Below are 22,549 nucleotides of genomic sequence, written 5' to 3' on the forward strand. Positions count from 1 at the left end.
CCTAAGCAGCATCATCCACTCTCTGAGACTGCAGCTGATGCTCTGCACACTCACCCTGGCTCACCCCTTTGACATCAGAGCCTTGTGCAAATGGCAATTTATGTCCGCCAATCTTTTGAAGACAAAGTCTAGAACTTTCATGTTTATCTTGATCTTTCTTTCTTTCTGTGGACACCTCATGGGCAAGACAGAGTAAGCCTAAGGGAGCTGGACATCCTGATAAACTGGCTTCTGGATAGAAAGGGAAGCCCTAACTTGAAGCATTTATTGGTTTCTGTGAGGCTGAGAAGAGATGTGGATAGCGGAGTCTTGTGAACTGGTCTGAGCTGGCTCCTGTACACCACTTAATTATGGAAGGGATGGCAAGATGGTGCAGGGGTGAGAAGGTGGTCCAAGGCTGGGGCGAGCAGGAGAAGAGAAGTCAGGAAGAATGGAGGGAGGGTCTGAGGCACACAAAGAGGCTGCTGATCCAGTTTCTCAGCTGAGGCCCAGGTTCTTGGGCTCCATCCATCAAATGCACCTGCAAGCAGAGGACCAGACCGCCATGCTGGCACAAGCCACTTCTCTTAAGCCATTTCTTAAACTTCTTAAATAAAGAAAATGAGCAGTGTCAGCTTGTTATAATGGAGACCCTGACCAAGAGTTGAGTCTCAACTCTGCTTTACTGTCCTCCTGACAAAGCCTATTTTAGTTGCCACTAAAAATAATAAATAATAAAGCACCTTATAACCTAGTGCCTTCAAACAATAATATTAATTCTGCTCATGAATTTATTCTCTCAGAAACTGACAAAGACAGCTTGAATCTTCTTTCCATGGCATTTTCTGGGCAAGCTCAGTTGAGGCTGGAAGATCCAAGTCACTCACATGACTGGCTGATAGGTGTTGGCCATCATTTAGAAGCTCGGCCAGGGCTAAAGGCCAGAGGCCTTGATTCCTTACACTAGACCCCCAATGTGCTATACACAGGTTTCTCACAGCATAGCAGCTGAATTCCAAGAGCAAAGATCTCAAGAGAATCAGACAAAAACAGTGTCATCTTCTGTGACCCAGACTCAGAAGTCACATAATATCAGTTCTTCCATAATCACAGTCAATAAATCCCTTTATTCACTTAGCGAATAAACAAGCAAATAACAAGCCCCAGAGAAGGGGGAGTGAGAAGAGTTGCTACAATATATTATCTAAAATATCCAGTTTTCCTGAATAATTTCCTGTGTATCCACTTCCATCCCCTTTAGACTCTTGGTGGCAAGATCTGCTATAACACAGCAATGGGCAGAGATGTGTTCGGTGATTCTTATATGCCTTGCTGACAGAAGAAATTGTGCCTAACTATATTTTCCTGTAGCTTTCACTCATGTAGTCCTTGGCCAGCTCAAACAATCTAAGGTGCATCTTGAGGAGTGGATTAAGAAACCACAAGCAAGGGGAACCCCTGATGTCTCTGAATTTTTTAGGCTAAGAATTTAAAGTTGTTGATCTAAATGGAAAACTCTGACACTTCCCTTGTTGTTTTTACAAATGAATCCCAGTCATTCTGAAGCATTTTTCAGGGTAGGCTATTAGAACCATTCCAACTTGTGTGTCAACAATCTTCTTGAAGTTGAGCTAGAACAGAAGTTTCATATCCACGTTGTAACTCATACTCGTGTCCTTAAGAGTGACTGGCATGAATCCTTGTATCTCATTGCTTTAATTCACACTTCTTGGTTTACTAGTAAATTGAACTTCTCTTCATCAAATGGAGTTTTAAAGTCCTTTTCTGGCAACTTCCCATCCATATCCTTTGTTGATTTTAAAAGTAGGAACTCCTTAGCTTTCCCGTTGTGCTGTTGCTGTTGTCTCAGTAGTTCATTTGTAAGAATTTTTGGATATGCTAGACTTTGACATTGCCTTATAGATATGTCTCAAAAACTTACTGTATGCTCACACATATTGTAATATATGTCTGAAAGCTCTTTATTTCTCTCACTAGGTGGTGAAGCTTAACTCCCTTCCTGTTATGTGTGGGCTGGACTTAGTGAGTCTTCTAATAAACAGAGAATAGAAAGTAGAATAGAAATAGAATAGAAATGGAAAAAATGGAGAAAACTGGCAGACATCAATTAACCTAGTGACCAAAGCTGATGTCACCAGTATTAAGTTATGCTGACATCATACATCTCCTGATAAAACTGTGATGAGAAAGACACATCACTTTTATGGTATTCTTACAAAAATTGGTTTTTCACCCAAACCCAGTTGAATCAAGAGAAAATACTGGCCAAATCCAAATTGAATAAATTTTTACAAAACACCTGACTGGTATTCTTCAAAACCATCAGGAGCAACAAGGACATGTCTGATAAACTTAAAACTTTGATAAACTTAGGAAATGACTGAGTGCAATGTGGAATCTTCGGACATCAGTGAAAAAATGACTTACATTCAAATGAAGTTTAGTTGATAGTAATGTATCAATGTTAATTTCTTAGTATTGATAAATGCACAATGATTACATAAAATAACACTGTGTGTATGTGTGTGATCAGTCATGTCTGACTCTTTGCAACCCCATGGATGGTATCCCGCCACGCTCTTCTGTCCATGGAATGTTCCAGGCAAGAATACTAGAGTGGGTTGCCATTTCCTTCTGCAGGGGATCTTCCTGGCCCAGGGACTGAACCCATGTCTCTTGCATCTCCTATATTGGCAGGTGGAATTTTAACCACCATACTACCTGAGAAGCCCCAAGATAACACCAGAAAATACAAATTTTAGAACTTTTATTCTATTATGTGAAAAAACACCATTGAAATTTTGATAGCAATTGCACTGACTCTGTAGATTGCTTTGAGTAGGATGGACATTTAAAAAATATTATTTTTTTCCAACCCACGAGCACAAAATATCTATTTGTTTCTCTTCAACTCCTTTCATTAACATCGTAGTTCTCAGTGTACAGGTCTTTCACTCCTTGGTCAATAAAAGTATGGGTATCTTTGTCTTGTTCTTGATCGCAAAGGAAAATCTTTCAGCTTTCCACGATTGTGTATGAACATAATGTTAGCTGTGGACCTGTCATATAAGCCCTTTATTATGTTGAAGTATGGTCCCTCTATACTCATTGTGTTGAGTGATTTTATTACAAATGAATGTTGAATTTTGTCAAGCGTATTTATCTGCATCTATTGAGATGATCATATGATTTTTATCCTTATTTTGGAAATGCAGTGTTTCACATTGGCTGATTTGTGAATGTTGAACTATTCTTACAAAACTAGAATAAATCCCAGTTGATCATGAATAAAAATAAATTTAAAAAATTAAAATGTCCAGTTTTCACAAGTTATGAAACATGCATATAAATAGGAAAAAAATGATCCATATAGGAGAAAAACTGCAGGCAAGATGAACTACCCAACAGAGCCCAGATGTCAGACTTAACACACAGGATTTCCAAGTAGCCATTTCAAATATGTTCAATGAACTAAAGGAAACAGTATTTAAAGGAATAAAGTATGATAAAATGTCATATGAAATGGAGATTATCAGTTCAGTTCAGTCGCTCAGTCATGTCTGACTCCTGGCGACCCCATGGACCACAGCACGCCAGGCTTCCTTGTCCATCACCAACTCCTGGACCTTGTTAAAACTCAGGTCCATTGAGTCAGTGATGCCATCCAACCATCTCACCCTCTGCCATCCCCTTCTCCTCCTGCCTTCCATCTTTCCCAGCATCAGGGACTTTTCTAATAAGTTGGCTCTTTGCATCAGGTGGCCAAAGTATTGGAGCTTCAGCTTTAGCATCAGTCCTTCCAATGAATATTCAGGACTGATTTCCTTTAGGACTGACTGGTTGGGTCTCCTTGCAGTCCAAGGTACTCTCAAGAGTCTTATCCAACACTACAGTTCAAAAGCATCAGTTCTTCGGCATTCAGCTTTCTTTATGGTCCAACTATCACATGCGTATATGACTACTGGAAAAACCTTAGCTTTGACTAGACAGACCTTTGTTGGCAAAGTAATGTCTCTGCTTTTTAATATGCTGTCTAGGTTAGTCACAGGTCTTCTTCCAAGGAACAAGTGTCTTTTAATTTCATGGCTGCAGTCACCATCTGCCATGATTTTGGAGACCAAAAAAATAAAGTCTCCCACTGTTGCCACTGTTTCCCCAATCTATTTGCCATGAAGTGATGGGACCAGAGGCCATGACTTCATTTTCTGAGTGTTGAGTTTTAAGCCAGCTTTTTCACTCTCCTCTTTCACTTTCATCAAGAGGCTCTTTAGTTCTTTCTTCTTCCATAAAGGTGGTGTCATTTGCATATCTGAGGTTATTGGTATTTCTCCCGGCAATCTTGATTCTAGCTTGTGCTTCATCCAGCCTGGCATTTTGCATAGTGTACTCTGCATAGAAGTTAAATTAAAAAGGTGACAATATACAGCCTCGATGTACTCCTTTCCTGATTTGGAACCAGTCCGTGTTCCAAGTCCAGTTCTAACTGTTGCTTCCTGACCTGCATACAGATTTCTCAAGCGGCAGGTAAGGTGGTCTGGTATTCCCATCTTTGAAGAATTTTCCACAGTTCGTTGTGATCTATACAATCAAAGGCTTTGGTGTAGTCAATAAAGCAGAAATAGATGACTTTCTAGAACTCTTTTGCTTTTTCAATGATCCAGCAGATGTTGGCAATTTGATCTCCCATTCCTCTGCCTTTTCTAAAGCCAGCTTGAACATTTGGAAGTTCTCAGTTCATGTACTGTTGAAGCCTGGCTTGGAGAATTTTGAGCATTTCTTTGCTAGCATGTGAAGTGAGTGCAATTGTGTGGTAGTTTGAACATTCTTTGGCATTGCCTTTCTTTGGGATTGGAATGAAAACTGACCTTTTCCAGTCCTGTGGCCACTGCTGAGTTTTCCAAATTTGCTGGCATAATGAGTGCAGCACTTTCACATCTTCATCTTTTAGGATTTGAAATAGCTCAGTTGGAATTGCATCAATCTACTATCTTTGTTTGTAGTGATGCTTTAAGGCTCACTTGACTTTCCACTCTAGGATATCTGATGCTAAATAAGTGATCACACCATCATGGTTATCTGGGTCATGAAGATCTTTTCTATATAGTTCTTCTATGTATTCTTGCCACCTCTTAATATCTTCTGCTTCTGTTAGGTCCATACCATTTCTGCCCTTTATTGTTCCCATCTTTGTGTGAAATGTTCCCTTGGTACCTCTAATTTTCTTGAAGAGATCTCTAGTTTTTCCCATTCTACTGTTTTCCTCTATTTTTTTTTCAAAATTAATTAATTGTTTTGGAGGCTAATTACTGTACAATATTGTATTGGTTTTGTCATACATTGACATGAATCCACCACTAGTGTACATGTGTTCTCCATCCTGAACCCCCCTCCCACCTCCCTCCCCATCCCATCCCTCTGGGTCCTCTATTTCTTTGCACTGATCACCTCAGAAGGCTTTCTTATCTCTCCTTGCTATTCTTTGGAACTTTACATTCAGATGGGCATATCTTTCCTTTCTCCTTTGCCTTTAGCCTCTCTTCTTTTCTCAGCTATTTGTAAGGCCTCCTCAGACAACCATTTTTCCTTTTTGCATTTCTTTATCTGGGGATGATCTTGATCACTGCCTCTTGTACAAAGTCAGGAGTCTCTGTACATAGTTCTTCAGGCATTCTCTCTATCAAATCTAATCCCTTGAATCTATTTCTCCCTTCCACTGTAAAATCGTAAGGGATTTGATGTAGGTCATACCTGAAAGGTCTAGTGGTCTTCCCTACTTTCTTCAATTTAAGCCTGAATTTGGCAATAAGGAGTTCATGATCTGAGCCATGGTCAGCTCCCAGTCTTTCTTTTGCTGACTGTATAGAGCTTCTCCATCTTTGGCTGCAAAGAATATAATCAATCTGATTTCAGTATTGACCATCTGGTGATGTCCATGTATATAGTCATCTCATGTTGTTGGAAGAGGGTATTTTCTATGACTAGTGCATTCTCTCGGCAAAACTCTGTCAATATTTGCCCTGCTTCATTTTGTACTCCATGGCCAAACTTGCCTGTTACTCCAGGTATCTCTTGACTTCCTACTTTTGCATTCCAGTCCCCTGTGATGAAAAGGATATCTTTTTTTGGTGTTAGATCTAGACGGTCTTGTCGGTCTTCACAGAACCATTCAACTTCAGCTTCTTCAGCATTACTGATTGGGGCATAGACTTGGATTACTGTGATATTGAGTGGTTTGCCTTTGAAACGAACAGAGATCATTCTGTCACTTTTGAGATTGCACCCAAGTACTGCATTTCAGACTCTTCTGTTGACTATGATGGCTACTCCATTTCTTCTAAGAGATTCTTGCCCACAGTAGTAGATATAATGGTCATCTGAATTAAATTCACCAATTCCCATCCATTTTAGTTCACTGATTCCTAAAATGTCAATATTCACTCTTGCCATCTCCCGGTTAACCACTACCAATTTACCTTGATACATGGACCTAATTTCCAGGTTCCACTTATGCAATATTGTTGTTTACAACATCAGACTTTACTTCCATCACCAGTCACATTCACAACTGTGCGTTGTTTTCACTTTGGCTCTGTCTCTTCATTCTTTCTGGAGTTATTTCTCCACCCTTCTCCAGTAGCATATATAGGGCACCTACTGACCTAGGGAGTTCATCTTTCAGTATCATATCATTTTGCCTTTTCATACTGTTCATGAGGTTCTCAAGGCAAGAATAGTGAAGTGAAGTGGTTTTCCATTCCCTTTTCCACTGGACCATGTTTTATCACTGAAGAGAGAGAAATTATTTTAAAAATCAAATAGAAATTCTAGAGTTGAAAAGTACAATAACTAAAACAAAAAATTCTCCAGAGAGGCTCAACAGTAGATTTTAAGTCACAAAAGAAAGAATCAAGATAGACTGAAAAATATTATGCAATCTGAAGAATAGAGAGCAAAATGAAGAAAAATTATCATTGCATCAGAGCAGGTAGGAAACCCAGAAATATACCAGCATACACATAGTGGGAAGAACAGAAAGACAGCTAAGAGGGAAAAGAGGAGAAAAAGTATTCAAAAAAGGAAGAGCTGAAAGCTTCCTTTTCCAAATCTGGTAACGTCTGATGAAATGTCTTTTGTTTGTTTGTTTTATAGCCAGCAACAATGTTGTGATAGTTTCAGGTGAACAGCAAAGGGACTCAGCCGTACATATGCATGCATCCATTCTGAAATAAGTTCATTTACATGTCCAAGAATCTCAACTAACCCCAGGTAGGATAAATGCAAAGCTACATTGAGATTCATCAGGGTAAAAATGCAGAAAGAAAAAGAAAAAATCTTCAGAGAAATTATTAAGGCCTTGAATGAAAAACTATTGTATTCAGGGATAGAATATTATGCAAACATCTAGATGATACATAGATATATTTTGCTGATACAGAGCAACACTTTCCTGAGTGAGAAAAAGAAGTTCATAAAATTATACATAGTGTGATTTTTTTTTGTAGGAACAAATACAGTTAGATAGGTACTACATGAAGCACTTAGCACATTAAATGTCAATCATAGAGAAAGCACTCTACAGAGGGTAGCTATTCCTGGTTCTTTTGTTGTTGTTGTATTAAGCTCTTTAAAAAATATCCACCAGGCTAGACTGACATTATCTGCAGAGTTTGTATCAGTCTTTGCATGCTCATCATGAAAAACTATATTAATACTCAAATTTACTGCCTCTAAGTGAAGTGTTCCCCTACTCAGCTTCTGCTGAGTGAACCACATGGTGTGCTCACTTGCCAAGAAGGATCATTCCCCAAGAAGGTTAAGCTGCCCAACAACCTGCTCTGAACCCAAACAAGAAGTGACCAGACCATAGCAGGTGAGAGAAATGGGCTCTCTGCCCTAGAGCTTCCTCCCGGAGAGGCAGCTGATGGTGCTGCTGGCTGCCAGCCACTTGGAGGCCCCACATCAGCTACAGAATGTGCTGTCAGGTTTGCCTATTTCTCCCTTTCCTAAATCCTCCCTCCCCACTTCCCCCTGTTCACTATAGGAATGCTCTTCTGGGAAGATACTTAGTCTTGGCAGGGCAGACAGCTGTTGGTTCCTCTCTATTGTCTTCCACCTGAAGGTAAGCCTTGTCTAACATTTCCATCCAAGATCACTACAGTCTGACTCTAATGTTGAGTGTGAACTGGACTTCTCCAGTGTCCTCCACCCAGCCAACTATCAGATCAGACCCCTGAACAAAACTTTGAGAGTACCCCATAATGCTCTGACACCCCTACATCCCTACAATCATAACCTCCATTTAAATTACCTAAAGAATGGGAGGCCTGGCATGCTGCGATTCATGGGGTCGCAAAGAGTCAGACACGACTGAGCGACTGAACTGAACTGAACTGAACTGAACTGAATGTATGGCTATCTGGTTGACCTCTCACAACATGACAAATAAGGCCAACAATGAATAGTCTGTTTCCTTTCTGCACCCTTATTCCAACAGTATGATCATTGTCCTTCATTTGTTTCTCCTACAAAAACAACACATTCTAATGGCTTCCCTGGTGACTCAGCAGTAAAGAATCTGCCTGTAATGCAGGAGATGTGGGTTCAATCCTGGATCAGGAAGATCTCCTGGAAAAGGAAATGTCAGCCCAGTCCAGTATTCTTGCCTGGAAAATCCCATGGACAGAGAGGCCTAATGGGCTATAATCCATGGGGGTTGCAAGAGTTGGACACAATTTAACGACTAAACTGCTACCACTATCCATAGTTTAAACCAATTTAAAGAGCTAGTCTAGGAACCCAACTCACATTTATTTTTCCTATGGGGGAAAGATGTTCAGCAATAGCTTATACAAATCAGTCATATTCAAAGTATTGCCCTCAGTGAACCTAATTATCCTAACTTTCTAAATAACTATTCATAAACTTTTGTAACCTGACTCACTTTTAAGAAAGAAACTTCCTGTACTTGATGGCTGTAAATAAATGAATCTCGAAAGGTTTAGGCAGATTGCAAAAGAAGGATAATGTTACATATGGGCAAACATTAACAAATGAAAATAACAGCATTAGAGTAATAGCAATTCTTTAAGCATTATAAATAAATATGTACAGTCATTAGCGCTGAATCTAAACACCTGTCAATTATTCATAAGTGTTTCCAATCCTAAGAAAATATCCCACAGTAAACAGATGCTACAAACTGAGATTCAGTGGAAAAATTCTCAACCCCATTCAATCTAAGTTTTCTAGGAGTATCTCCCAAAGATTACTCATCACACTTATATATCCTTCACTATAATTTATAATTCTCTGTTATTCTTTCCACTTTAGGTTTAGCAATAGACATTTTATTACTGCTGCTGCTGCTGCTGCTGCTAAGTCGCTTCATTCGTGTCCAACTCTGTGCGACCCCATAGACGGCAGCCCACCAGGCTTCCCTGCCCCTGGGATTCTCCAGGCAAGAACACTAGAGTGGGTTGCCATTTACTTGTCCAATGCATGAAAGTGAGAAGTGAAAGTGAAGTCGCTCAGTCATGTCCGACTCTTAGCGACCCCATGGACTGCAGCCTACCAGGCTCCTCTGTCCATGTATTTTCCAGGCAAGAGTACTGGAGTGGGGTGCCATTGCCTTCTCTGCATTTCATTACTAGATAAGCCCATTTGATTCAGATACAACCAAGGTAATCAATAAATTCATAATATGGTGGTTATTTGAGGTCAGGATGATGATGAATCCTTAGCTAGAATTTGCTGAGTAGTTAGTAATCTTTGCAAGGAGAGTTGACCTTCTCCTACATTTCTATATTTGGGAGGTGTTAGCTTTTTAAAGTTTTGCCTGAGTCAGATATCATTTTTGTAAGCCTAAGATATTATAGCAATACTGTCTGATATTCCTATGATTCTTTATACAACATGAGGAGCAGTTTTTTAAAAAAAAAGTTTAATGCAGACACAACTGAAACAAAAGTGGGTTCCATAGACTCGGTTTTCTAGGTGACATCAATCTGATTTGGCAAGCAAATATAGATTCTTGTCAAAAGGAGTCAAAAATTACATACAGTTTTCCTGCTATATGTAATTCTAAAGACTTAAATAATGAGCTACATAAAATGAATCTATTCTTCATTCAAATGACATGATGTAATATCTTCCTGAGATACCATGTAACTATAATCATGAATATATTTTATATTTGTTTATTTTTAACTGACCATAATAATAAATATGAAGAGAAATTTAGATATGTATCTTGAATTCATTCCAAAGCTCAAGACTGATTTTTCTCTAACTTGAGAAAATTACACCAAAATGAGCAAGAAAATTTCTCCTGAGGAGGAGGAATCCTATCACCTTTGATTTTACACCCTAAGGGCTATTACACAGTCATGGGCAAAGAGATGTTCAATAAAGCAAAATTTTTAAAAAATTCATTCATAGCATATCTTTGTGGGTTTTGTCTGGTTTTGGGTTTTGGAGGGAATAAGGGAAGGAGATGATTGAGGAAAGATAATAGGTGAATTGGGAAAGATCACCAGGGCAGAAAACAGTTAACAATGAAAAAAAAAAAACACTGAAGATCCTAGAAATGCATAATCTCAAAAATGACTAAAAGGGCAGGATGGATGGGGATCTGCCCTAGGTAGATCTAACTGTAGTAGTGTTCTCTCCCATTTGGGAGAGATAAGAACAAAAAAGGAGTAATAACCCTGATGAAAATCCCAACACATAATCCCTATTGTGCTTACTTTTCCCTACCAGAGAAAAGGTAACTTTCTACTTTATCTTCTTTAGAAGAATGAAGCAGGCACAATCTTTAACACTGCTGATAGCTCTGAACTACTTTAGTTGATTTGCATACAATAATTATTTACTTAATTAACAAGCTCTCAGCTAAATTGTCCTTTCAACCCTTAACAAGTTGAAAATTATATAAGATTCCTCTTCAAAGGAAAGGAAATTTTCCCAAGTAGGATCTATTACTAACAATAGAATACAATTTTCCACTTGGTTTCTTGTACTGAGATTTAATCTGGCTCCATGATGAGGAAGGAGAAATTCTTTCGGAACAGAGCTCAAAGAAGCTGAGAAATCTCAGATGTAGCTATCACTGAAAACCCAGAATTTTTAAAATTTAAGTATCCTTAAAGCGAATACCTTTAGTAAAAATTCTTAAAGGCAATAAGAAGACAAAAAATAAAAGAAAGCTATATATTCCCCACAGAGGTGGAAGTTAACCTTAAAAAAAAAAAAAAGGCAGAGTGATTAGAATTGCAAATGCTTTATGTAATAGGCTAGCAGAAATGTATCAAAATTTAATGTTTATGATACATCAGGAACTTTCCCTTGTGGTTCAAGAAGAAAAAATCTAAATCAACCAGTTAATCTGAATAAAGAGAATTTTTGAAATCAATTTAATGAATGTATCACATTTCCAACCTAAAAGATCTTCTTTACACTATTCACAGAATAGCTAACATTTAAAAAGGATAAATGAGTGGATGTAGTAAGTAAATGAGCCTAAAAAAAAAATGCACCATATCTCAAGGTAGCAAAATGAATAAGGTGCCTGGACTGGCCCATGCCCACTCACCAGATATCCGACTTTGTGTCGTAGCCTTGGTGTTTCAGAACCTCCGGGCTCATATAATGGGGAGTTCCAGTTAAAGTGGTGGCTAGATCACAGGATCCCATTAGGAGTCGAGAAACTCCAAAATCCCCTTGAAATAATAATTAACTTCTATGAATACTTAAAACATGAAAACCAGTACTGTACTGGAAATTAACAACAGTGTGTCTAATTTGACAATTTTAATATACAATCATTCATACCATGTTGAAGAAAAAGTTATACATTTTAAATTATATAATATTGGTGAAAAGTTTAAAAATAAAAGCCTTATAGGAGAAAGAAGAGTTTGATGATAGGAAAGTGAACTATGTAAGCTAAAACTGCTTTTTCTCCTGGTATTAGGGAAAACAAACAACTTGAAACAAAAAGATATTTCAAGTTTGAGTAACAACAAACAGAATGATTCTGAAAGCACTGAATATATGATTTGCAATTTTATCTGAGTGAGGGGGGAATTTGTTCTTCATTTATAATAAAGAAGAAATTTTAAATAAAAAACTGAGACTTTTCAAGAACATGACTATAAAATCCACCAGTTTCAGTATAGTTGCCTAATTTGTTTATGGTTTTATGTCTTCCCCTCTAAGAACATCTTACATGAAGATCAAGCAATTCTGTGACTGTTAGGAGTATAGATACAGTTCTAAAGGAGAACTCGCTATATCAACACTTTAATAATCTGTGATAACTCCTAATTGCTTATGATAAAATAAATGTGGGAGTAGGAAACCTATCGTAATCAAACAAGTCTAATCATTTGTTAATGGTTAGTGCTTGGCATGGAATAGGAACTCAAAAGACATTTGTTGGATCTAATAAATAGCAAACGTTTTATACCTCAGTTTCTATCAGATAATCAGAAACAATTGGTCTTTTTGCTGTTGTTGTTGGGCACAACCAATCAAGCACAAAAATTTAAGAAATTTGAATAAACCAATGATTATTCTACCACTTTTAGTTACTTTATATTACAATTTGATATATAATAATAAAATAATAATAATAAAGTACATTCTTTCATGGAATACATATTTTAAAATCTTACCAATTTTAAGTTTATTATTTTTCAGAAATATATTCTTTGATTTCAAATCTCGATGAAGTATCTTCCTACAGAAGGAATAAAAGGATATTCAAATTAATGCAAATATAAAATTTTAAAATCCAAATATAAGTAATATATAAGTGATTCACACATAAATATACATTCCCAGAGATATATCTTTCAATGTTTGAAAGCATCAAAGCCACAGCATTGTTTAATCTCACTGAGAAAATCAAAGTTTCAAAACAGATACAGGGAAACATGCAGCTGAAAGAGTGTGATGTACTTCCAACTATTTCAATAGGCCAGATTTTATCGTGCTTTTATACCCAGTTCACAGAGCAGTTATCATAAAGCTTTATAATCTATTATATACTATATATAATGTATTACATGGTATATATATCTTATATATTCAAAATATACTATATATATTAAACATTATAATCCAATTGTTAACATTTTATATACCTGTGGGAAAAATGTTGATGATGGTATTTAATAACAGATAACATTTAAGTAAACAAGCAATGTAAATTATGTCAGTGAAAATTTCATTTCTGAAATTATGATAGCATATTCAAAAGCAGAGACATTACTTTGCCGACTAAGGTCCGTCAAGTCAAGGCTATGGTTTTTCCTGTGGTCATGTATGGATGTGAGAGTTGGACTGTGAAGAAGGCTAAGCGCTGAAGAACTGATGCTTTTGAACTGTGGTGTTGGAGAAGACTCTTGAGAGTCCCTTGGACTGCAAGGAGATCCAACCAGTCCATTCTGAAGGAGACCAGCCCTGGGATTTCTTTGGAAGGACTGATGCTAAAGCTGAAAGTCCAGTACTTTGGTCCCCTCATGCGAAGAGTTGACTCATTGGAAGAGACTCTGATGCTGGGAGGGATTGGGGGCAGGAGGAGAAGGGGACAACCGAGGATGAGATGGCTGGATGGCATCACTGACTCGATGGACGTGAGTCTGAGTGGACTCCGGGAGATGGTGATGAACAGGGAGGCCTGGCATGCTGCAATTCATGGGGTCGCAAAGAGTTGGACACGACTGAGCAACTGAACTGAACTGAAACAACTAGAAAACCTTTTGTCTAAAAAAACACTTAAAAATGCTGAATAAAGTATATGAGTGTCTTCATATATAAACAGCTGAGTCCACAAGAAAATGAGGCAAATCCTTGGGGATTAGGCACAAAGAAAACTGAAAATCAGAGCGAGCAATAGGTGCTGATTTCTCAGCAGCCCAAGGAACTCAGAACCCACGGAGCCAAGACCTTGAGCCCATGTAATGTGGAGAGTAGGAACTAACAGAAATGTATAAAGTCAGAATCCCATATATGGTCCGTATCTTAAGAGAAAATATAATCCAAGAAACATTCATTCACAAGTAAACAAAATCATAAGCTTATCTGTACAGATCTGAACTTTGAGTGGAGGAAAAAATATTTCCCTTCATATTTTTTAACCATGTGTCTGCTCACTTACATTTGGAATTCAAATATGCTCTATGGCTCTATGGCTTTGAGATATCTCAACCCAAGAAATTAACATAAAAGTTGGTTCTCTGCTGTTAATAATCTCTTGGGGCATCTAGCAGAAGCAAATGCAAACTGAGTCAGCAGATAATATATAATAAAATTAAATCCCTGGAGAATTTCAGATAACTTAATAGGATACAAACTATAAAATGAATGAATTTCAAGTGATTAAAACAATAAAGAATAGAAAACATGAAACAGAAACAGAATACTATCCAAAAAAAGAGAGATGATGCTAATTTGAAAAACAACCAAATAGAATATTTAGGGGGAAAATGTGATCATGACATAAAAACTCAAGACTGAGATCTCAGCTTTCAACTGTGATAGGATTCCCTGGGGGCTCAGACAGTAAAGCGTCTGCTTCAGTGTGGGAGACTGGGGTTCGATCTCTGGGTCAGGAAGGTCCCCTGGAGAAGGAAATGGCAACCCACTCCAGTATTCTTGCCTGGAAAATCCCATGGATGGAGGAGGCTGGCGGGCTACAGTTCATCAAGTCACAAAGAGTCAGACATGACTGAGCAACTAACACACACTTTCAACTGTGATGAAGTAAATTTATACCACACTAAATCATCCACCTTCAACAGTTGTACAGAGAACACTGCAAAATTTAAACCATGTAAAGTGTGAATAAGTTTTTTAAAACAACTCTCTGAAGATACCAGAGATCAGTCAAGGTGAACAAAGGTAGGCAGCACTTGAGGGGCCAGAACCTAAAAGAAGGGAAATACATGGAGGTGAGCACTTCCCACTGCATTTTCCTCTGGGGCACCGGCAGAAGCAGAGTGTTGTGGCCAGAGCCTGCAGCAGTTTCACTGGGTCTGGAAAGAAAAAACCTAGAGCTACAAAGGCAGCCAGGACTTGAGGGGCAAATTCTCCAGAGAAAAGGGAACAAAAGAAAAGTAAGTCTGACATTCTGAATGGGTTTTAACCTAAGGCACTTGCTGAATCCTATGAAGCTCAGGGGCAAGACAGTCAGGAGAAAGTAGCTGCTAAGAGGCAGAGCTTTCAGCACATTCACAAAGCTGAGGAGGGGTCTAGGTAAATAATTGAAGTCTTCAGCTGAATACCCTGAACACTGGAAATAAAAGCAAATGAAACAGACCAGTCCTCAGAAACCTAGCCTTAACTATCTCAGTCCTAACTGTATTAAGGGGATCTGCAACTACTACCAGCCAGAAAAAAAAATCATATCCTCTTGAGAGGAACATAATATCATCCAACATGTCTGCACTATTTTACATATATTGATTCTCCAGTATTCCTTCAAAAGTGACCAGGTATGCCAAGAGACAAGACTAAATGACCAAAAACAAACAACAACAACGAGAAACAAATCCGTGTGTGATCCACCTATTGGAATTGTTGGACATGAATTTTAAAGTAACTATGATATGTTCAAGTAAATAAATGACACAATGAGAGAACTAGATTCTATAAAGAGTTGGATGTCAATTTTTAAACTGAAACAAATATAATTACCAAAATTAAGAATTCAGTACATATGTTTGAAAACAGATAAGAACTAGCAAAAAAGAAAATTTAGAAACTGGAATAATGGTTAGTGAAAAATGCAGTTCAAGTATTGAAAAGGCGACCACACAACCACCTCCAAAAGGACTTATGCCAGCATGCCATGCTTTCCCAGGATGGCTGCTGTCAGTGTCCGTGACCCTGCAGCAAGCCACTGTTGACCCATGCCTCTGCCAGAGACTCCAAAAACACTCATAGGAGAGGATGAGGGCACATCCTTCTACTACACCATCTTTGGAAAGGTGGAGATTTCTGACAAAATGTGGTCCACTTGAGAAGGAGATGGCAAACCTTTTCAGCCCCCTTTCCTTGAGAACCCTATGAACAGTATGAAAAGGCAAAAAGATACGAGACTGAAATATGAACTTCCTAGGTCAGTAGATGTCCAATATGCTACTGGGGAAGAGCAAAGAAATAGCTACAGAAGGAATGAAGAGGCTGAACCAAAGAGGAAATGACACCCAGCTGTGGATGTATCTGGTGGTGAATGTAAAATCCGATGCTGTAAAGAACAATATTGCACAGGACTGGAATGTTAGGTCCATGAATCAACGTAAATTGGAATTGGTCAACCAGGCCCACTGTCAACCACCCAAGAGTGAATGTGACATATTAGGAATCAATGAACTAAAATGGATGGAAATATGCAAATTTAATCCACATGACCATTATATCTATTACTAAGATATAAGTAATAAGATCTATTACTAAGATATGTCTAAGGCAAGAATCCCTTAGACAAAATGGAGTAGCCCTCTTGTCAACAAAAAGAGTCCAAAATGTAGTACTTGGGTGCATTCTCAAAAACAACAGAATGATCTTGGTTCATTGCCAAGGCAAACCATTCAGTGTCACAGTAATCCAAGATATGGGCCAACCACTAATGTTGAGAAGATGAAGTTGAACGGTTCTATGAAAACCTACAAGACCTTCTAGAACTAACACCAAAAAAAGAAGCCCTTTTCATCATAGGGGACTGGAATGCAACAGTAGGAAGTCAAGAGATACCTGGAGTAACAGGTTTGACCTTGGAAAAAAACAAAGCAGGGCAAAGGCTAACAGAGTTTTGCCAAGAGAAGGCACTGGTCATAGCAAACACCCTCTTCCAACAAAACAAGAGAAGACTCTACACATGGACATCACCAGATAATCAATACTGAAATCAGATTGATCATATTCTTTGCAGCCAAAGATGGAGAAGCTCTATACAGTCAGCAGAAACAAGACCAGGAGCTGACTGTGGCTCAGATCATGAACACTTTATTGCCAAATTCAGACTTAAACTGAAGAAAGTAGGTAAAACCACTAGGCCATTCAGTATGACCTACAACAAATCCCTTATGATTATATAGTGGAAGTGAGAAATGGATTAAAGGGATTAGATCTATAGACGGAGTGCCTGAAGAACTATGGGTGGAGGTTCATAACAGGAGACAGGGATCAAGACCATCCCCAAGAAAAAGAACTGCAAAAAGGCAAAATGGTTGTCTGAGGAAGCCTTACAAATAGCTGAGGAAAAGAAGAGAAGTGAAAAGCAAAGGAGAAAAGGAAAGATATACCCAACTGAATGCAGAGTTCCAAAGAACAGTAAGAAGAGATAAGAAAGCCTTCTGAAATGAAAAAATGTAAAGAAAAAGAGAAAAAAACAGAATGGGAAAGACTAGAGATCTCTTCAAATCCTAAAAGATAACACTGTTTAAGTGCTGCACTCAATATGCTAGCATTTTTGGAAATCTCAGCAGTAGTCACAGAACTGGAAAAGGCCAGTTTTCCTTTTAATCTTAAAGAAAGGTAATGCCAAAAAATGTTCAAACCATGTACAATTGCACTCATTTCACATGCTAGCAAGGTAAGGCTCAAAATCCTACAAGTTAGGCTTCAGCAGTACTTGAACAAAGAATTTCCAGATGTACAAGCTGCGTTTAGAAAAGGCAGAGGAACCAGAGACCAAATTGCCAACATCTAGTGGATCATAGAAAAAGTAAGGGAATTCCAGAGAAACATCTACTGCTGCTGAATTGATTATGCTAAAGCCTTTGACATGTGGCTCACAACAAACTGTGGAAAATTCTTCAAGAAATGGGAATACCAGACTACCTTACCTGCCTCCTGAGAAATCTGTATGCACCTGAAGAAGCAATAGTTAGAATCCAACATGGAAAAATGGACTGGATCCAAATTGGGAAAGGAGTATGTCAAGGCTGTATATTGTCACTCTGCCTATATAATTTCTATGCAGAGCTCATTGTGTGAAATGCCGGGCTGGAGGAAGCACAAGCTGGAATCAAGACTGTCAAGAGAAATATCAATGACCTCAGATACACAGATTACACCACCCTTATGGCAGACAGCGAAGAGGAACTAAAGAGCCTCTTGATGAAAGTGAAAAATGAGAGTGAAAAAGTTGGGTTAAAACTCAACATTCAAAAAACTAACATCATGGCATCCGGTTTCATCACTTCATGGCAAATAGATGGGGAAACAATGGCAACAGTGACAGACTTTATTTTCTTGGGCTCCAAAATCACTGCAGATGGTGATTGCAGCCATGAAATTAAAAGATGCTTGTTCCTTGGAAGAAAAGCTATGACCAACCTAGACAACATATTAAAAAGTAGAGATATTACTTTGCCAACAAAGGTCCATATTGTCAACCTAGGGTTTTTCCAGTAGTCATGTACGGATGTGAGAGTTGGACCATAAAGACCGAGGGTCGAAGAACTGATGTTTTCAAACTACAATGCTGGAGAAGACTCTTGAGAGTCCCTAGGACTGCAAGGCAATCTAACCAATCAATAATAAAAGAAATCAATCCTCAATATTCATTGGAAGGACTGATGCTGAGGCTGAAGCTCCAATACTTTGGCCACCTGATATTCAGAGCCAACTCATTGCAAAAGACCTTGATGCTGGGAAAGATTGACGGGAGGAGAAGGGAATGACAGAGAATGAGACGGTTGCATGGCATCACTCTGAGCAAACTCCAGGAGATAGTGAAGGACAGGAAGCCTGGAATGCTGCAGTCCTTGGGGTTGCAGAGAGTTGGACATGAGTTTGCAACTGAAGAACAACAAAATTGAAAAATAATATTGATACTTAGACTAGGCAAGTAGGTGATGAGTTTTAGATATAACACATTAACAGCTACCGCATATATAAAAATGTAAATAAGAAAATCACCACTAGGTATTTTATGAACAAGACAAACATTATGTTCAGTTCAGTTCAGTTCAGTCGCTCAGTCGTGTCCAACTCTTTGCGACCCCATGAATTGCAGCATGCCAGGCCTCCCTGTCCATCACCATCTCCCGGAGTTCACTCAGACTCACGTCCATCGAGTCAGTGATGCCATCCAGCCATCTTATCCTCAGTCGTCCCCTTCTCCTCCTGCCCCCAATGCCTCCCAGCATCAGAGTCTTTTCCAATGAGTCAACTCTTCGCATGAGGTGGCCAAAGTACTGGAGCTTCAGCTTTAGCATCATTCCTTCCAAAGAAATCCCAGGGTTGATCTCCTTCAGAATGGACTGGTTGGATCTCCTTGCAGTCCAAGGGACTCTCAAGAGTCTTCTCCAACACCACAGTTCAAAAGCATCAATTCTTCGGTGCTCAGCCTTCTTCACAGTCCAACTCTCACATCCATACATGACCACAGGAAAAACCATAGCCTTGACTAGACCGTAGCAGTTATGGGAAGTAACTGGCTGGAGCTGTTGTAACAGAACAATTATTTCTGTGCAAGCAACCAGATATCAAGCTACTTGATTAAGGTTTTTTTAAGTATAATTTATTGACTTTGTGGTTACAGTAAGCAAAAATGGGCCCAGAAAAAAAAGTCCTGTCATGTACTTCATTAGTATCCTTTCCTTTGAAGTATATAGAAATCAAATCCAAGAAATGACAAGGTGACTAGCAATTTAAGCAGTTGATATAAAATCTCTCTTCTAAAGATAGCTTTCAAATAGCTCTCCACCTGTCCCTGTCATTTCTATGTTTCATGATTCCCAAGAGATTTAAGTGCCCTGATTAAGACTGGATGACGGTGGTGATCAAATCCATGGTTGAGCTTTTGCCTCCATCACGCTATTCTCCATACACTCAGCCTCCAGGACCACAGCAGAGTGAGGTCTGTGGAGGCAGCTACAGCAGGGTTTTCTCAGGCCCTGAGCCAGAGTAGGACTGTGGAGATGGTATGGACAGTTCAGTCTTCATTTCCCTTTAAGTTCTTATCTGAGTAGTTTCTGAAAACTTAGCTCCACCCTACAGACCTGTATTTATCTGACAGGGTCTCAGGGTGGCCTGCAGATTCTTCTTGCCAAAGGTCCTGGCACAAGCAATGGCTCTGTGGTGATGCATGGACCAGGCAACCCCTGTTGCTGGTCTCTGCCACATGGCCACTGTCCTAGCTACTGAGGCTCATGCCTGGCTTCCTCATCAGTGTCCTGGGTGCCCAGGACCATGATGAGCCTCTATGCTGTAAGCCAGGGGTGATGTCAGGTCCTTCTCGAATGCAGCTACAAAGTAGGAGTTGCTGACACCATCTCTAGATCTGGGGAAGCATGCCTCCATCCCCGTCACACTTACTGACCTGGATTCCCAAGTAGGTCCTTTCCCTAGGAGCCTCACTATGTTAAAAATTAATCTCTCACACAATCTTTTGGGAAACAGCCATTCAGGCTTCCCAGGTGGTGCTAGTGGTAGAGAATCCACCTGCTAATACAGGAGACATAGGAGACACAGGTTCGATCCCTGGGTCAGGAGATCCCTGGAGAAGGGTATGGCAACCCACTCCAGTATTCCTGCCTGGAGAACCCCATGGACAGAGGAGCCTGGCAGGCTACAGGCTGTAGGGTCACAAAGAGTTGGACACGACTGAAGCAACTTGGCATGCACCAAGCTCGCTGGGGAAAGGTGTGGGCTGCTAGGTGAGGAGGCATTCCTCTTAGGGAAAGTGCCCCAGGCTTGTTCTCTCCTCCACTGTGAAAGCATAAATGATGTCACCAAATGAGCTCTCTTCAGAGAGGCTGCTCTGTACTTCATCTTAGAAAATCTAGGCTAACTGAACAGAATCACTTCAATAGGATTAAGTTGGGGTGGGGGGAGTTTGTTTTGTTTAGTGGTTTCTGTGTTATCTCTGGGGGCAAAAAAGGAGAAGCAAGACACTGTTTCTGTCCCCCAAGGAATTCCTTCATGCCCAGTTCTGCTGTGGCATCCAGAGATGATGGTATTTCAAAGACTGGCCATTTAATTGAACCAAAGAGAAAAAAGGCTTTGAGTCCCTCATATACTGGTCCAGCTTATGGAGCATTGCAGGAGTTGGTGATAAACCTCACAGGATACAAACACCTTTCACAAACTTAGTTCTGTCTATGTGGCAGAGGTGCAGGTCCAGGGGGAGGAAGGAGTTTTAGTGCTACATTCTCAAGATAGCTTTCAGCGAACTGTGAATATTTTCAGCTTTTAATATCATTATTTATAACTGTGTATGCCATATGCCATAGATTTAGAATATTACAAATGTATAAATAAACTGAATTAAATTAAGCACAGGAAAGCTCCAAAGGAGTAAACAAAACCTTCATTTCTTCTGTAACCTCATTCTTCCTAGTTTCTCCAGGGTCTTTATATCTTCTGCCCCTGCACTCTATTAGTCAGAGTTTTCTGAGAAACAAAACCAACAGAAGATATCAGTTCAGTCCAGTCGCTCAGTCGTGTCTGATTCTTTGCGACCCCATGAATCGCAGCACACCAGGCCTCCCTGTCCATCACCAACTCCCGGAGTTTACTCAAACTCATGTCCATCGAGTCATTGATGCCATCCAGCCATCTCATCCTCTGTCGTCCCCTTCTCCTCCTGCCCCCAATCCCTCCCAGCATCAGAGTCTTTTCCAATGAGTCAACTCTTCGCATGAGGTGGCCAAAGTACTGGAGCTTCAGCTTTAGCATCATTCCTTCCAAAGAAATCCCAGGGTTGATCTCCTTCAGAATGGACTGGTTGGATCTCCTTGCAGTCCAAGGGACTCTCAAGAGTCTTCTCCAACACCACAGCTCAAAAGCATCAATTCTTCGGTGCTCAGCCTTCTTCACAGTCCAACTCTCACATTCATACATAACCACAGGAAAAACCATAGCCTTGACTAGACAGACCTTAGTGGGCAAAGTAATGTCTCTGCTTTTCAATATGCTATCTAGGTTGGTCATAACTTTTCTTCCAAGGAGTAAGTATCTTTTAATTTCATGTCTGCAGTCACCAAGTGTAGACAGTGAGACAGGAAGACTCAAAGTGGATCTGCAGCTGCTAATAGGCAACAAAAGCAAGAAGTGACTGTCCTAAGTCACCGAGGTTGGGGTTTTGTGTTAACACAGCATAAGGAAGGAGTTTCAGGGCTATACCTTCAAGGTAGCTTTGAATGAACTGTGAATACTCTTAGCTTCACATGTCATTATTCATAAGTGTCCATGCCATGTGCTAAAAGAATCATTCTTTTGGGTTTAAATTGTTCTTAATATTTTATTTTTGTCTTTAATTTTTGTCAGTTTGACTACTGTGTGTCTTGATGTGTTGCTCCTTGGGTTTACCCCACCTGGGAGTCTCTGTGCTTTCTGGACTTGATTGACTATTTTCTTTCCCATGTTTGGGACGTTTTCACCTATTATCTCTTCAAATATTTTTCAGGTCCATTCTCTCTTTCTTCTCCTTCTGGGACCCCTATAATACAAATGTTGGCAGATTTAATGTCCCAGAGGTCTCTTAGGCTGTCTTCTTCTTCCTCTTTTTTTTTTTCATTCTTTTTCTATATTC

At 39.4% G+C, this 22,549-nt stretch overlaps 1 protein-coding gene across 2 annotated transcripts in view; it reads right to left on the reverse strand.

Moving 5' to 3' along the window:
* NEK11 (NIMA related kinase 11) overlaps nucleotides 1–22,549 on the reverse strand; it is a 286,909-nt gene that overhangs the window by 178,700 nt on the left and 85,660 nt on the right. For both annotated transcript variants that reach the window (XM_018051495.1, XM_018051486.1), the window contains 2 exons: nucleotides 12,675–12,739; nucleotides 11,591–11,717 (listed from right to left, as the gene is read on the reverse strand). In XM_018051495.1, the coding sequence (XP_017906984.1) occupies nucleotides 11,591–11,717; nucleotides 12,675–12,739 (192 nt within the window). The remainder of the gene's footprint in view (nucleotides 1–11,590; nucleotides 11,718–12,674; nucleotides 12,740–22,549) is intronic.

This window comes from Capra hircus, chromosome 1 (genome assembly GCF_001704415.2).
Source record: "Capra hircus breed San Clemente chromosome 1, ASM170441v1, whole genome shotgun sequence".
Classification (NCBI taxonomy): Eukaryota; Metazoa; Chordata; class Mammalia; order Artiodactyla; family Bovidae; genus Capra; species Capra hircus.